Genomic DNA, 17270 nt, shown 5'->3' with positions numbered 1-17270 from the left:
TCTTATTTAGAGGCCCCATTCTGTCCTGGAGCAGGCAACTATATGAAAGTTAAGTGTACAGGAAAGATGGAGGCACTCTGCTCTGAAGAGTGCAGAGCATTTGAATAGTGAGGGAGGTCATGGGAAGATCCATGAGCCCAAGGGCTGACATACTAGCCACACTGAAGGTCCTTACCAGCCTGTCTCCCCAGCCTGTGTGTTCACTGCTGTGGACATGCTATATACACTGAGCTCCCAAGACACATCCTAACACCTCACTGCACACAAGAAAGGAATTCTAAAAGAATGGAGGGGGAAAAAATAGGTTTTGCTCTTGCACAAATATTTTCTCTATTGAAGGAAAATCAATGTTATTTTGTAATGTGCCTGCCTTGTGAAGTTCCATTACTGACCCAGGCTTGGAGGCTACTGAGTGCCTAAGCCTTGCTCTATCCTCCCCGCCCCCTTCCTGTGCTGAATGGCAGCCAGTTCCTCCCTGAGCCGAATCTGGGCCATTTGCTTTCACCTCTAAATAAGGAGTCAGTCTGCTTCTCATAATGAAGCCCAGGAAGGACCCAAGATGACATATTAATCTTTTGATTTTCCATGTTTTATCACCAAGAAAACGGCCGCAGATGGCAAAAGGCAGGAAATCATTGTTCTGGATTCCAAGAGGAGCAATGCCATCAACATCGGCCTGACCGTGCTGCCTCCTCCAAGGACGATTAAAATAGCCATTTTGAACTTTGATGAGTATGCCTTAAACAAAGAAGGGATTGAGGTAAGTTGAGTTCTGTGAAGAATTGTTAGCATTGTGAAATGTGCATCATATTATTGCATTCAATGTAACTCTGGGTGGTTTGTGATATTCTTTACTCATCTGGCCTCTGAAAGGTGTTGATGACTCTTGGATGTTTGTTCTGGGCTGGGGTGACAAGTCACTTTGCCAGTGAAGCTCAGAGATCTTGGCTTACTTATGGACCTCACCTCTAACCAAGCATAGCTTACCTCAGAATGGGAAAAGATCATTACTCTTAGATCTTCTTCCATGTCATGTCACATAGGTCTAGGAATGCTTATGAACTGTAGTCTTTTGTTAGGTGCTGACATCCACACAAAGGGCACTGTTTTGATCTCATAAAAAGATGTGATTTATGATAGGCAAGTATTCTACCACTGAGCTACAGCCCTAGCCAACACAAGGAGAGCAACAGAACCAAAAAATCTGGGCACAGGGTCTTTTCTGAGACTGATACTCCAAACAAGGACCATGCATGGAGATAACCTAGGGCAAAGAAGTAGCCCATGCAGCTCAGTGTCCAAAATGGTACCCCAGTAATAGGAACAGGGACCGTCTCTGGTATAAACTCATGGGTTAGCTCTTTGATCACCTCCACCTGATGGGGGAGGAGCCTTACCAGTCCACAGAGGAAGACAATGAAGCCAGTCCTGATGAGACCTGATAGACTAGGGTCAGATGGAAGTGAAGGAGGGCCTCCCCTATCATTGGACTGGGGGAGGGGCATAGGAGAAGAAGAGGCAGGGAGGGTGGGATTGGGAGGGGATGGGAGAGGGGGCTACAGCTGGGATACAAAGTGAATAAACTGTAATTAATATAAATTTTTTAAAAAAGATGTGATTTAGGGCTAGAGATATGGCTCACTTAGCATGAACATAGCCCAGGTTTGAATTCCTAACACTGCATAAAGTGGGTGTGGTGGCACTGGCCTGCAGTCTCAGTATTTGGTAAGTAGAGGCAAAAGGATCAGAAATACAAGACCATCCTCAGTTACATAGGGAGTTTTAGACCAGCTTTGGCTACATGAGACCTTGTGTCAAAAAAGAAAAAAAAGAGAGAGATTTGGTTGTTGTTGTGTCATTTAAGAACAGTGCAAGCCAACTGAGGTTTCCATGCTTGCTGATCTGTTAAAGGTAGAGAAAGGTGAATGGATAGATAGCCCAGTGGACAATATTTTTCTTGCTATGCAACAATTTCTGTCTGTCCACATAGTCACGCTGTCCCGCCTCTGTGGGATGGTGTCAGAATTAACAGGTGGATCCTCTTATAGTGATGGAAGAGGGCAAGAGCTACTGGACAGCCTACAGATTTGCACCAATGGGTGATATAACCTGGAAACACCTGGGTAAGGATGAGGAGTCTGGTGAATACCACATTGTGATAAAGACCCATCCTTCTATTGGCAAGAAACCTTCCACATCTGAGGCTTATTCATAAGCAGTCTTGTTTGGAAAACTTGAACATGGATAGAACCAGTGAAGCCTAACTCTAGAGGGAACACAAGCCTTTGGCAGAAAACTCCACAGAGAGGAAGGCTTGGACTGCAGTGCTAGACTCACCTAAAGCCCTGGGTAGAGGAGAAGGCAGTGAACACACAGTACATCCACAGTTTGGAGCTCAGCAGGTCAGGTATGCCTTTGGGCTTTGGGAAGAAGAGACAATTACAAGAAAAACTATCCACTGAAACAAGTACTTGGTTGAACAGACAGTATCCCTGCCAACTTCATGTTCATCCAGGAGGTGACCTCACTTGGAGAGACAGTTTTGTTAGGATGGGCCATCAGTCTTCTGACTGGTATTTTTATAAGAGGAAGGACATTTGGATATGGACTGATGAGAGCACCACCTGAACCGGAGAGCAGAGAGAGAGAGTCATGGAACAAAAGGCCATGTCATTGACAGAGGCAGAAATTAGAGTGACATGCTTACAAACCAAGGGATGCCAAGGATTGTGTTGATCATCAGAAGCTAAGAGGCAAGGAAACGTTCTCCTCTCCAGCCTTCAAAGAAAAAGCATGGGCCTCCTACTACCTCGATTTTTGGACCATATGAGAGAATCAATTTAGGTTGTTTTAAGCCACCTGATTTGAATAACATTGTTACTATGGCAGCAATAAGGCATGTAACTAATACATTAGATACTCGTGGTACCTACCCATCCCCCATACTGATCCACAACTGGAAATGTCTTTATATACTGTTAACCTCCCCTAGGGAGTGAAAGATTTCCAGCAAGAATCCCTGATGGCAGCTACCTCCATATGGAAGGACTGCCTATCCCTTTGCTGGTCTGGCATAACTGTGAAGACCATGGACTAAGCCCTCCTGTAGAATATCCAAAGCAGTATGCACCTCCTCTTCAGGACCACTGTTCCCAGCACCTGAGGGCTATAGAAGATCTACATTCATGTGCTGGGAAGGGCCCAGAGCTGGTTCTAGACTCTCCTGTTGTTCAAGAGTTAAAATGAGACTGAGAGGAAAATGCAATTGTCAACTTCCAGACCTTTGCTAATAAGATTTGCAGTTCATGCCTGCGGGCCTTCAGCCAGACCTTCTGCTTCCTGGAAGCACACATCATGTCGTGGCACTGCAGCTTCATAGGGCCATTGGAAAGCACAGAAACACAATTAGGATGTATTAAACGACATCCTGTGCCACTGCCTGGCAACCCGTGGTATGAATCTGGATTTGTCATACAAACCTGAGTAATTAACTCGATTAAGGAAGTGGTTTTCAGAAGAGTATTAAGCTAAAGGAAGTTATTTTAGGGTCATCTCTGGAGAGCATCAGTAATATTTTTTCCAGTAAAATGCATGAAATGATCACAAATAGGAGTGGGAAAACATTACTTTTTTTCCCCCTTTGCTTTTCTGATTTTTAGAGTATAGTCCAAGGCAGTGCAATACAGTGGTCTTTGATGACATTTAACTTGGCTCACTTTGGCTGTCAGACCCAGCAGCACCCTAGAAGAAGAAGAAGCAGAAATCTCCTTTAACCGTTTGTGCCATAGTATGATTCTAAAGAGTTTGTCTTGCCCAAGGCCTTAGCTGCTTCATGGGTGCTGGAAGTAGGTGAGTCTGCTCATGGAGCTATGTAGCTGGCTCAGGGAACCAGGATGCTCTGAAGATGAAACACAGCTGTTCTGTTCATAGTGCTTGCCTCTGCAGATGAGTATCCATGGATGTTGGGGCTCCTGCTTGGACATAAGGGGCAGGCCCTAAGCTCTGCTTGGGAGAACTTCAGCAAATTATTTAGCTCATTCTGGACACAATAATCTCTTGCACTAATGTGCTGCCTCAGAGAGCTTGTGAGAATGAAGTGAAACCACCAGAGTCCTTCTGGGGGGTTAGGTTTTAAGGTGCTCTATGAGGGTAATGCATTGATAGAATGCCATTTTATCCGTATATGCAAACTGGCCAAACTTTCCTAAGACCCTGCCGCTACACCAAATCCCTGCAGTATATTCTTCATCACCATGACCAGGGGTCTGTCAAAATGAACAAGTAGAATCATTACTCTTATGTCTTATCTGCAGGTAAATGAAGTGACCGAACTCAACCTAGCAATTAGATTCACAATAAAGGATATATTTGCATTGTTCTTCTTTGATGGCATTTTATGCTACCAAAATGAGTATAGTTATTGTAGTAATACAGGGACACTGTTTAGAACAGTGGTTCTCAACCTGTGAGTTATGACCTCCAACAACCCTCCATGTCCAAAGTTAAAGTTATGAAGTAGCAACAAAAATAATGATTTTGTGGTTGGGGGCATCGCCATAGTATGAGGGACTGTATTAAAGGCTGGCAGCATCACGAAGGTTGAGAACCACGGCTTAGAAGAAAGTCAGGTTATTACATTTTGATCTTGTTGAATGTTCCTTTCCCTACCAAACTAAGTGGTGATTTTAAAAAATCATTAAGGAACCTATGAATGTGGCAATAGTCTGACTTAAGCCCTGCTTCATGTTCATCTGTATCACTTCTGGTGGAAGAAAGGACCACCAGCTCACAGGGGGAAGCTCTGCTCTACTGTTCCACTGTCCTGCAGCCGTCTTTAGTGACAGTGATGTAAAGAAACAGGGATAGAACCCAGCAGATGGTGAGCCCACACTCTGCAGTGATGAGGAAATGGTTTGAATTAGAGAGGTGAAGAGCAAAGCAGGGGAGTTTGGTTCCTTCCTCAAAGGGACAAAGCAACAAAGCTTGCAGGAGCGTGGCTCCCGAAGTTCTAAAAGGTGTTGGCAAGCTTTTGTTTTGAAATTTCTGGTATGCCTAGAACAATTTAAGCATTATGAGAATTAAAGCGTACTTTTTTCCTAGGTACTTCGGGAACTAGTTGGGACCAATTGTAGATGTTTTCAGAGTGCTATCTGTTTGAATTGTTTGGATACGTTTTAAAACAAAACAAACAAACCAGAACAAAACAAAACACTGTTTTGTTGTCAGTGTGACCTAGAGATTTCTGACTAAATCTTTCCTGATACTCAGGTTCTGCCCATATCGCCTCACCCTGTTGCCACGATGAAAAACAACTTGGAAGGGAATGTATCTGAGTCTTTTCCTGGTGTTCCCTTCTGCTGCAGCCTCACTCTGACTGCAGCTTAGAATCTGTATCTTCAATATAGTTCTGCTTCTGAGGAGCTAACGCCAGCCCTCTCTTCCTGTTACCACTCATCAAGTTCAGGGCTGCTTCTGCCTAGATGCACTCTGATGCATCTTTGTGTTAGCATGTGCATATTTGATAGCTACTGTTAATTTTCTAGTTGGGATTTAAATTTTTGAGTCAATGTAGTATAAAGTTGACTGTTTTCGGTGGGCTGGTTTAGTGTTTTAAGAGTGTATCTGAATCCCTGCAAATCTGTATGGAAAGAATCGCACTTCCCTTGCTGTCCTGTAGACCCAGCCAGAGGGCAGGCAGAGGTACATTTTCTATCACTGTTTTTCTGGTTCTGGGACTGCCATGGCTTCTCGCTGTGCAGAGCCTGTAGAGACTGGCTTCTTTCACTCAATGTGACAGACAACCTTGAGACTTATCAAAGTCTCACAGGCTCTAGAGCAGTGGTTTTCAACCTTCTTAACGCTGTGAGCTGTCAGGGCAGTTCCTCATGCCATGGTGACTTCCAACATAAGATCAGCTACTTTGTTGTTACTTCATAACTGTAATTTTGCTGTTATGAACTGTAATGCAGATATCTGTGTATTCCGATGTTTTGGGTGATCCCATGAAAGGGGTCAACCTGGGGATTGAACAACCACTGCTCTAAAGCATTTTGATGTTACCACAGGACTATTCCATTTCCAGGATGTACCTCAATGTGTTTACCTGTTTATTAGCTAAAAATATTAAACTTGACACAGATTTGGGCCATTATGCAATAGGCAACTGCAAATGCTTTAATAGTTTCCTGTGACTATGTTTTCATTTTTCTAGAGTACATACCCAGGAATGGAATGGTAAGGTCATAGAGCAACCTCTATGTTGAGAAGTTACAGCTTATGTTTTCATTCTCTTTACAGTGGAAAAAATAACTAGGATATGGTTCACCTTATCAGCTTCTTATTGGAGAAATATTTTGCCTACCATGGGTCACAAAGACATTCTCTCATTTCTTTCCCAAATTTTTATGGCATTTCATTTTACTTTTAAACCCATTATCCACTTTGTGTTTCTTTTTGTATGAAGGGAAATTAAGTTGAGGTGTTTTTTTTTTTTTAATATGGAATCTAGTTGTTTGTATCCTTTCTTTGTTGAATAGTCTTTTACCTTTGTCTAACGGACCAATTTGTGTGCCCCATTTCCATAGTGTTCTGTCCTGTGAACATGGACAATTCTACCTTTTTCTTCTCTCTCTCTCTCTCTCTCTCTCTCTCTCTCTCTCTCTCTCCTCCAACCCTTCTCTCTGTCTCTGTATGTTTGTTGTGTGTATGTGTGGAGGGGAGAAAAGGTTTTCCATTCAGTGTTAAAAGAGGAATGATAAGGATAAATAAGAAATTTTCTTTTTAAAATGTAATGAATTAAGCATTTGAACCTATAAGAATCAATCGTATTCTAACATCTTTTGTCCTCTTGGTATTGTTCAATTGGCTTTTATCAGAAGGAAATAGAAATAGAAGGATATACTGTTTTCATTATTGAGTAGTATATGTAATGCTATGAGTTTTTTCTCAGTCAGACTTGTGTTTGATATTAAAGTATTGTCTCTCTATGAGTGTTGGTTAAAATTTACAATTACTACATAAGAGCCAATCTGACTTCTTTGTGAATGTTTAATTTTTGTGGTCATGAGCTCTTTTTTTTTTTAAGATTTATTTATTATTTATACAGCATTCTGCCTGTATGTGTGTCTGTATGCCAGAAGAGGGCACCAGATCTCATCATAGATGGTTATAATCCACCATGTGGTTGCTGGGAATTGAACTCAGGACCTTGGAAGAACGGCCAGTGCCCTTAACCGCTGAGCCATCCCTCCATCCCTAGTTCATGAGCTCTTGAACACATTCTTGACCCATGTTGCTGTATCTCATAGGGAGCAGGAAGCTATTCTCCAATATGCTATCTTCTTGTTCTCATTTATCATCCTCTGTTCTTCCCCTGAATACCCTTTACATTCAAGGCCTCGAAGCCCTGGAGCAGGATTCTTAGAGTTTACAGGCTATCCTAATATAACACCTGCCTATTCCTGCTTATGTTGTTCTTAACTACCTGCTTGGAAAATTTTAACAGAAATCTGAAAATACTTCAGGAGCAGAGGCCATTTCTAACAAAGAATTATTATGTCATCCTATCTTTCTAGAAAATTCTGACCATGATTCCAACTGAAGAGGAAAAGCAGAAAATCCAGGAAGCTCAGCTGGCCAATCCCGAAGTGCCCTTGGGCAGCGCTGAGCAGTTCCTCCTCACCCTCTCCTCCATCAGCGAGCTCTCAGCCCGGCTCCACCTGTGGGCATTTAAGATGGATTATGAAACCACAGAAAAGGTAGGCAGGTCACAGGAGCACCCCATATTCCAGGGCTGCCCAGTGGTTTTTACAGTCGGTGACTATTAAGCTGGCGGAGCCTCATTCTTCACAGAGTTTGGGGATGAGCCGATGGTAACGTGCAACTCACCCAGGGTGGTGTGCTAGGCATCTGTGCTAGGCGCTGAGTGTCTTTCTAACACCAGCCTCAGACACCAATTGTAGGTAGCAAATAAATGACTTTTTTAGTAACAGAGAAATTTTCAGACTGCATTTTCACCATAGAAAATATAGGAAAGCACAGTATGGGGGAAAAAAAAACCCTATCATTGTTCTACCTGATGATAATAACCCAAACTGGCACTGGTCATAGCAGTTGGCAGCTTCATGGGTACATTTGAGGGAGTATTAGTAGCTGCTTTCCTCATTGTTGTGGCCAAATGTCTGGCAGAAACCTGTAAGGGTAGAGAGTTTTGTTAGGGGCTCATGGTTTCAGAGGGTGAAGTCCTTGATGAAGGGAATGTCATGACGGTGATCGAAGCCACTCCATCCATGCTAGTAGCAGCAGCTACTTGAGGGAGCAGAGAGAAAATTGAATTATATGAGGACTAAAAAGACAGACACTGTAATGCGAGTCTGTGATGTCTGTGCTCCTGTGGGAAGACCCAGCAGAATCCCTGGAAGCTTGTAGGGACAGACACATGACAGGTTGTTCTTTGACTCACATACATATACACGGTCATGAGCGCGCGCGCGTGTGTGTGTGTGCGCACACACACACACACACACGGGGGAGGGAGGATTTAGATGGGGAAGGTACTGGGGACTCCTCTTAAATAGCAAGTGGAAGACACAACCATCCTTCTTGCACTATGGTGCGGTGTGTGACTTCCCTAGGGAGCCATGAATAAACATCTGTCTACCCCAGATAGCAACAGCAGACCAAAGAAATATTTCCACCCAAAGTCGAACTCGGTGAACCAGATTTTAGCAGGCTACTCACACGAGGGTGGTACTGGTCACTGTCAGGGAGCTACAGTGCTGTGAAGCCCATCCCAGCATGAGCATTCTGGGAGTGCCCTGCCCAATACCAATGTGCACAAAGCTGGAGGAGTATTCTTTTCCCCAGATGTTGTTACTACTTACGTAAATTGGGGAGAGGCCTCGTGAATCTTGTGTTTTAGGGGTTTCCTGAGACTTTTAAGTTTTCTAACTTCCTGAGTCTCCCAGTTAGAGGTAGTATTTTGATTTGGAAGGAGACAGTACACAACAGGTCACTGGACATGCTCTTGTGGGCTAAATAGGGGCCAGTGGAGATTGGGTGGAGAACTGTAAGGGGCTTGGTACCAGAGATGCTGAAGACCGGGTCCCAGGGGAGTTGACATGGTGCTGTACGGGAAAACAGCTGTGTGATAGTGAGTTTGGGAGGCCTGAGGGGGAAATTTCTAATACAAAATTCTGAAACTCAAATCCACAACAATCCACAACTTCTTGAGGGCCAAAATGATGCCACAATGAAAATTTCATATCTGACCTCCTGTGACAGGTCACAGATGAAGTAAAAAGTCATTAAAAGTATTGTTAAATATTGCATGAAATTACCTTCTGATTTAATGGGTTGTACCTTCTGTTGTAATGTGTGTGATATGATTCCTGAGTGAGGTTCATCCTCATACTTGGATACCATCTTATCAGGTATATTCAGATATTTCAAAGGAATTTTATCTATCTATCTATCTAGCTAGCTATCTACCTATCTTTATTTAACCCACTGTACATCTAAATGCATGGAATCAAGCAGGAATGAAGACATCCCTAACACTGCTGGGTGACTGGTGTAACTCAGTTTCGAACCATTTGGCACCCATAGGTGGTTCTAGCAAAGTAGGATGATGCGGGAGGAAATAATGTGTGACTAGCTGTGGTTGGGGACTGGCAAAGAGAAGGGCTAGCAAGGCACAGCTTCAGGAGAGATTAAGGTTGAACCTACCAGGAATCTGGACAAGTGAAAGACTTCATAGGTCGAGGCCAATGAGGCTGCAGGGCAGGCTAAATGTCTGAGGGGGTAGGAGAAATAAGAGCCATGGCTTTCAGATATGCCAAATCCAAAGCCTGGGGTAGTTATGAATGTTCCTCAGGAAAGATTCTTAAAGTATTTAAAATCTGGAGCTCTATGTTTTTTGTGTGTGTTAATATGGTTCTGGAAAGTGAACTTTGTCGATGACAATGCCATGTCACAATGTCAAAAGATTACTCACCTATGTGACTAACTTAGGCTAAGAGGTGGCCATTCTGGAGTGTCTAGAGGGGACAGGAGGTGACTGAGGTGGTCCAGAGACTGTGAGGACACAATATGTACAGTATTTTGCCTGCAAAGAAGGAAGACAAAGAGGAGCTTATAATGCTGGTAACGAGGGAGCATGGAAAGAAAGATGGCCTCAAAGTCAGCCATGCTATTGGGGAGAGTGATGAGAATGACTGAGGGCCCTGCTTGAGCTTGGATGGTGCATAGGACCAGCAATGAGAAAGCAAGGTCTTCACTCCAGCAAAAGCTTCACATGGTAGCATCTAGAGTAGACTGGCATGTGCTTTCTCTCTCTCTCTCTCTCTCTCTCTCTCTCTCTCTCTCTCTCTCTCAGTACTATTCATATCTAGGACCAAATGCCTGTCACACAAGCTTATCCATACTAGGGATTGTTGCTTACTGGCTATTATTTTAGATTACACAAACCTGGAATGGAAAAGGGGAATCCAAAATGTGTACTCTTTCTCATCTCCCTCTTTCTTTTTATCTGAAAGGAAGTGGCTGAACCGCTCTTGGACCTGAAGGAAGGAATAGACCAGTTGGAGAACAATAAGACTCTGGGCTTTATCCTGTCCACTCTCCTCGCCATTGGGAACTTTCTAAATGGAACTAATGTAAGACATGCCAGCCCTTACTCCCTAGGCACCTTTATCATAAAATCTCTGCCATCGTTTACTGATGGATCTGTACCTTCCATTCCCTGAAGCAGTGCAACAAGCAGCTTTCATGTTTTCTTGCTGAAAATTCAAAGCTTTCTGTCCTTGAAATATCAGGGTCATTCATTTGAATATATGAGCTCTTCTATAAGAAAGCTTGAAAAATAAGTACATAAAATAAGTTACAGAGTACAGCTAGTCTAAAAAAAATTAACATCAGGGAATTCTCATCCAGAGAGATTCTTTTTTCCTTTCTAAGCTTATCACTCAAATATTTAGGCTTATATACATACTGATATTCTTTTAAAGATTCGTTTTGTTTTTAATTGTGTGTGTGTGTTTGTGTGTGTGTGAGCATGCTCACATGAGTGCAGATGCCCATGAAAACTAGAGATTTTGGATGCCTTGGAGCTAGAGTTATCAGCTAAGCCATGAGCTATCTGCTGTAGGTGCTGTGATCCAACTTGTCCTCAGCAAAAGCTTTATGCTATTTTAATATCAAGCCATTTTCCCAGGCCTGATATTGCTTTTAAAAATCAAACTTTTGGTAGCTGCTGTTGGCCAGAATGTAGACATTCAGTAACGGTCAGAGGAAAAAGAAGCTGTTTCCATACAGGTGTCAAAGCCCTGTCAACGCCCTAGGAGGTGGCTCAGGGATGTGGGGAAAATGGCTGCTCTGCTTTCAGCAGCAGATAAGGAAGGAGTGTGTGGTCCACTGGCCTTGGAGAAACTAAACATTGGGCTACTGTAGTTGGACACTGATTCTAACCATCTTCACTGTTGAAAGAGCCTGTGTAATACTTGTTTTTCTCATGTCACCAAACAGGCCAAAGCATTTGAGTTAAGCTACCTCGAGAAGGTTCCAGAAGTCAAAGATACAGTGCACAAGCAGTCACTTCTCCACCACGTGTGCACCATGGTAGTGGAGAACTTCCCAGACAGCTCGGATCTGTACTCAGAGATTGGGGCCATCACCAGGTCAGCCAAGGTATGTCCATGGACTTGGAGGAGCTGGCCTTGTGGGCACCGCTGTTGGGTCTTCTGCGTCATCTCAGAGGCTTACAGCCTCTGTTAGTAAGCCATCCAGTGCCTCCCGCACAGCCTGCTCTGGCGCTCACAGTTATGATTCATTTCAGGCCATTTCTAATGAACTTTTAAGATCTTTTTCCTATCTCTGGTTCTTGGTTAGATTCTTTCCTGCTGAGGCATGTGAGGCAAGCCTGCCATGCAATCCTCACTCCTGTCCACTGGGGAGAGTGTCTCTTTCCATACTATTCTCTCCAACATTGAAAATCTTCAGCCTGCTTTAGGTAGGCAAGCAAGTCCAAAAGATGCCATCAGCCTCTTCCTGAGATTCCAGAATACCCAGGGTGAGATCTGGAGCCAGAAACCCAAGTATTCCTGGCCCCAGTGCTCAGAGATTGGCCGTTCCTATGATCTTACACACAGAGAACATTTTTATAGGGCTATAAACAGTATCTGGCTTTGGACCCTCAGCTGTAGGCTCTTAAAGTACAGAGTTAGTATCTTTGTGAGCATACGGCTGGTTAGGGAAGAGACCATTAGGTGCCTGCAAGGAAGGGGGGCCACAGAGGCAGAACAACACACCAAAGAACCCAAATACAACAGAGATGGGAGAAATGAACCCTATGGATGCATTGGAAGCTTGTGGTGGGCAGGCCTCCATAAACAGGGCACAGAAGCCAGACCTCTGTAGAGAAGGCTTCTGGAAATACCGTGGGCATGGCCGTGCGAATAGGAAGTATTAGGAGTATTAGGAGATGCCAGAGTCAAGCATGAGATGGGCTGGAGAGCAGAGTAGCCAAGAGGTGGAGTCAGGGCTGTGGAGGTCCCCTTGAAGGATCTCTCTTCTCTGCAGGGGACTGGCATGTGATCTGGTAGCAGGGAGCCTCCTTCACCAGTCCCAGGAGTTATGGTTTGGCTATTACCAGGTACACCAAGCCAGGTCCCTTAGCTGACTTCATAGTGTACCTGTCCTGAGGCAAAGAGAGGCATAGCCAGTGGTTTCCAGCCCTGACAGAACCCACAGAAGGCTTCTCAGAATAGTGTTCTCTAACAGGGATGTTTGCCACACTGATCTGTGGTAGGCAGTAGGCTGTGGCCTTTACCTGTACGGAGTGTCCTAAATAATGCAGAAAGCCCCTCAGGCGGGTCTGTAGTCACTGCTGTACCACCTCTGCAAGTCCTTCCTCAGAAGAAGGTTTTGTCAGGAATTCAAGACAAAGCCAGACTGTCTAGATCTCCTCTCTTTTGACCCTGTTTCCAGAACCACCCAGAACAAATGGGTTTTGTTTGGTTCTACAGAGCGTCTTCCCCACTGGAGCTGGCTAGTAACCACAGTGAACCTGACACAGAATTCCCAACACCAAGACAGATTTCAGTGGGCTGTTCTGGGTCCTCCTCAATACCAGGCCTTTCAGACATTTGCCTATCAGACATTTAGCTGTTGCTTAAATAATAGCTGAATAATGTACCCTTGCCGACATACTGATCACACAGGCCCAAAATGCCCACATCAGTTACTCTAGATGATGGCTGTTCCAGATCCCTTATGTCTTGCAACAGGAGACCAAAAGACCAAAGGCAGATATCTGCTGCCTTTTTCTAAACTTCAAAGCCTTTGTAGTTCCATAGCATTAAGCCCTTCTCAGGCCCTGCCCTGCTTTCTTGGCCTCAGGAATCCTCTGGACTCCCAGTCTTCCCATGGGTAAAGTTCCACTCTCACATCTGCCTTTGTTGACCTGATCCCTTCTCGTGTCTTGTGAGGGTGAACCTGCACATGGAAGATCAATCCTGCCAGTCCTGTCTTGGTCCTTCCCTCTAGGTTCTGCTTCTCTCTCTCTCTCTCCTGACCAGTGGCAGCTCACCTCCTTGATCTTTCAGATTCTGTCTGTCTCCCTTTCACACTCTCCCACTGCTGATCACTTCTTGTCCCCCTTAGTCCCTGCATTCAGTCCAGCCCATCTAGATCTTTTCCTGTCCCTTTCTATGTCTTTCCCATTCCTCATCTCATTCTACTAAATCTGGCCCTCAAGGGTATTTTTTTTTCCTGGACTATCCAACCCTCTGCATTACTGTAGAAAGGCTCACATGGGCGACTTTAGTCATTCCAAACTCTTTGCACTTCCCAGAATACTTGTTCATGCTCTCTCTCAAAAGTGCCTGTGCAGGTGTAGCTTATATTACCTCTCAGGACCTCATGCTTCTCCACCTCCACACACATGCAGGCCTCGAGGGTACTGTAGACCCCTCAGAGCTTGGCCTAAGGGATGACGTGGACTCACTTGCATCCTGCACTTGTCTTTGTGTTCTTCTTGTGCTATCTGGATTTCTGTGTACTTAGTACCCGAAATGGGGAGTGTTATGTACTAGGTACTCCTTGAGTGTTGGATGAATATATGAATGATGGATAGGTTCAGTTATTTTTCACATAAACTGTGAATTTCGGTGAAGAGAAGTCAGCTGCTGGCTGAGCATAACAGAGCCACCCATGACTGGGGGCAGTTCTTTAGTCTTCAGTAAAATATTAGCCCTGAAGAACGAGAGGACCCTAAAAAGGTTTATGAGACTTCGATTCAGCTCATCTTGTACTAGGTTCCTTTACTTCGTGTTTGAATTTACAGCTCCCAAATTTTCTCAGAACATTTCTTCCCAAACAAGGCAAGAAAAGGTGACTCGTGTATTGGGTTCACTTGGAGAACAGTTTTATCACTAAATAAATTGATGTGGAGACAATGAAAAATACACATGTGAATCATTTTTAGCCCATAAATATGTTTGTATTTCAAGATGTGAATTTGGTTTTGATGCTTGTTTCTTCCCAGAGGCACTTTGGGCTCCTGGCTTAGGCTGCTGTCCAGTTGTTTCACGCATTTGCTGTGTTCTCTCTCCTCCTGATTTTCAGGTTGACTTTGATCAACTTCAAGATAATTTATGTCAGATGGAGAGAAGATGCAAAGCTTCATGGGATCACCTCAAGGCAATTGCAAAACATGAAATGAAACCAGTTTTAAAACAACGAATGTCAGAGTTCCTAAAAGACTGTGCAGAGAGAATTATAATTTTAAAGATTGTCCATCGGAGGATAATTAACAGGTACATGTACTGAAGAGCTTACAGAAAATGAAAATCTGTTGTAGACAAGGATTAGAAGGTTAAATTTATAAAAACGTTACTGTGCAATCTAGGTGCATAGCAGGTATTTCTGTAGCATCAATTCCTAGATATCTATGTATGCAAAACAGTGTCATTGAATGTTTTAAATATATATATGTATATATATAATTTATTTCCTTTACATCCTGATTGTAACCCTGTCCCTCATCTCCTCTCTGTCCCACCCTCCCTCTCTTTCCCCCATTCCCCTCCCCTAGTCCTCAGAAATGGGCAGCCCTCCTCCCCTACCATCTGACCCCAGCCTAACAAGTCTCCTTAGTACTGCCTGCATCCTCGTCCCCTGGGCCTGGTCAGGCTGCCCCTTGAGAGGGATGTGATCAAAGAGCTGGCAGCAGAGTCCATGTCGCAGACAGCCCCTGCTCCCCTTACTAGAGAACCAACTAGGAAACTGAGCAGCCTATCGGCTATATCTGAGCAGGGAGTCTAGGTCCTCTCCATGCATAGTCCTTGGTTAGTGCATCAGTCTCCACAGTGCCCCCTGGGCCAAGATGTTTGGCTTTGCTGGTCTCCTTGTGGAGCTCCTGTCCCCTCCAGGTCCTTCTATCCACCCCCCAACATCCTTCTTCCAAAAAAAAAAAAAAAACAAAAACAAAAAAAACAAAAACAAAAAACTCCCTGCGCTCTGCCCAAAGTTTGGTTGTGAGTCTTAATTGGAAGGAATGCTAGGGATAGTTTAGTGCAAAAGTCTTCCTTGACCCAGGAATTACTTTTGTAAGATCTCTGGCAAATTGCTTCTTCTCTGCAGCTGCTGGAATCATCTTACCTACAAAGAGCCTATTCCTCTGTGAGGCTGCTCTTCCTTGTTAGAAAAGTTCTCTCATATCTGGTGCATACCCAGCCCTCTTGTTGTATGTTCTCCAGCTACTCTCCAGCCCTTGTACTTGAGAGGGGGCTGGACCCTTCCACAGGGTGCTCCTCTGCCCTGTGAGCCATCCTTAGGATCAGGTTAGGAGGCCCCTGGAGCAGTGCTTTACTTCCAAGAAAGCTTCTCCAGTCTAGTGGATCTAGTATGGCTCTGTGCTTATCTGTGCCTGGTCTTCCAGCCTTCCAGGCAAGCATGAGGCACTCTTTCATGAGGTGCCACTTCCTTTCATGCTTCATCACAGCATATGGACTCAAGAACATCTCCATCCTCCCCTCTTTTCTTCTTCTTCTTTTTCTTTCTTTCTTTTTAATATTAGTTACAGTTTATCAACTTTGTATCCCAGCTGTAGCCCCCTCCCTCATTCCCTCCCAACCCCACCCTCCCTCCCTTATCTCCTCCCTGCCCCTTTCCAAGTCCACTGATAGGGGAGGACCTCCTCCCCTTCCATCTGACCTAGCTTATCAGGTTTCTTCAGGACTGGATACAATGTCCTCCTCTGTGGTCTAGCAGGGCTGTTCCTCCCTTGGGGGTGGGGTTGGGGGAGGTCAAAGAGCTAGCCATTGAGGTCATGTCAGAAATAGTCCCTGTTCCCCTTACTAGGGTACCCACTTGGATACTGAGCTACCATGGGCTACATCCAAGCAGGGGTTCTAGGTTATATCTATACATGGTCCTTGGATGGAGAAACAGTCTCATAGAAGACCCCTGTGCCCAGACATATTTGGTCCTTGTGGAGCTCCTATCCTCTCCAGGTCTTACTAACTCCCCCTTCTTTCATATGATTCCCTGCACTCTGCCCAAAGTTTGGTTATGAGTCTCAGCATCTGCTTTGATACACTGTTAGAATCTTTCAGAGGCCCTCTGTGGTAGGCTCCTGTCCTGTTACTTGTTTTCTCCTACTTCCAATGTCCATCCCATTTGTCTTTCTAAGTGAGGATTGATCATCTGAACCCTAGGTCTATATTTGTAGCAGCTTTATTCATAATAGCCAGAACCTGGAAACAACCCAGATGTCCATCAACGGAGGAATGGATACAGAAATTGTGGTACTTTTACACAATGGAATACTACTCAACAATTAAAAGCAAGGAAATAATGAAATTTGCAGGCAAATGGTGGGATCTAGAAAAGATCATCCTGAGTAAGGTATCCCAGAAGCAGAAAGACACACACGGTATATACTCACCTATAAGTGGGTACTAGACCTACAAGATAGGATAAACATACTAAAATCTGTACACCTAAAGAAGATATACAAGAAAGAGGACCCTCTTTTCTTCTTTGTTTAGCTCCTCCTTTTATCATTCTTAAGCCCATGTAGGATTTTCTAAAACATGATGCTCATATCTTACTGTAGCCTACTCCTTCTCCTGTCATTTCCTGCTTTGATGAACATACTTCCTCAGGCTTTGTGTGATATATATGTGCCGAGTGTTTGTGTGTGTCTGTATGTGGAAGCTGGAGGTCAACATGATGTCTTTCTCAGTTGCTCTTTCCAGAGTCTCTCACTG

The 17270-nt window shown here is 44.2% G+C and overlaps 1 protein-coding gene across 8 annotated transcripts in view; it reads left to right on the top strand.

Moving 5' to 3' along the window:
- Window positions 1-17270, top strand: part of Fhod3 (formin homology 2 domain containing 3) — a 410673-nt gene that overhangs the window by 375848 nt on the left and 17555 nt on the right. For all 8 annotated transcript variants that reach the window (XM_060377581.1, XM_060377579.1, XM_060377576.1 and 5 more), the window contains 5 exons: window positions 602-760; window positions 7575-7757; window positions 10536-10655; window positions 11524-11685; window positions 14623-14813. In XM_060377581.1, the coding sequence (XP_060233564.1) occupies window positions 602-760; window positions 7575-7757; window positions 10536-10655; window positions 11524-11685; window positions 14623-14813 (815 nt within the window). The remainder of the gene's footprint in view (window positions 1-601; window positions 761-7574; window positions 7758-10535; window positions 10656-11523; window positions 11686-14622; window positions 14814-17270) is intronic.

This window comes from Meriones unguiculatus, chromosome 2 (genome assembly GCF_030254825.1).
Source record: "Meriones unguiculatus strain TT.TT164.6M chromosome 2, Bangor_MerUng_6.1, whole genome shotgun sequence".
NCBI classification, from domain to species: domain Eukaryota; kingdom Metazoa; phylum Chordata; class Mammalia; order Rodentia; family Muridae; genus Meriones; species Meriones unguiculatus.
The sequence above is the reverse complement of the archived record's forward strand: the minus strand, read 5'-3'. Positions and strand labels throughout refer to the sequence as shown.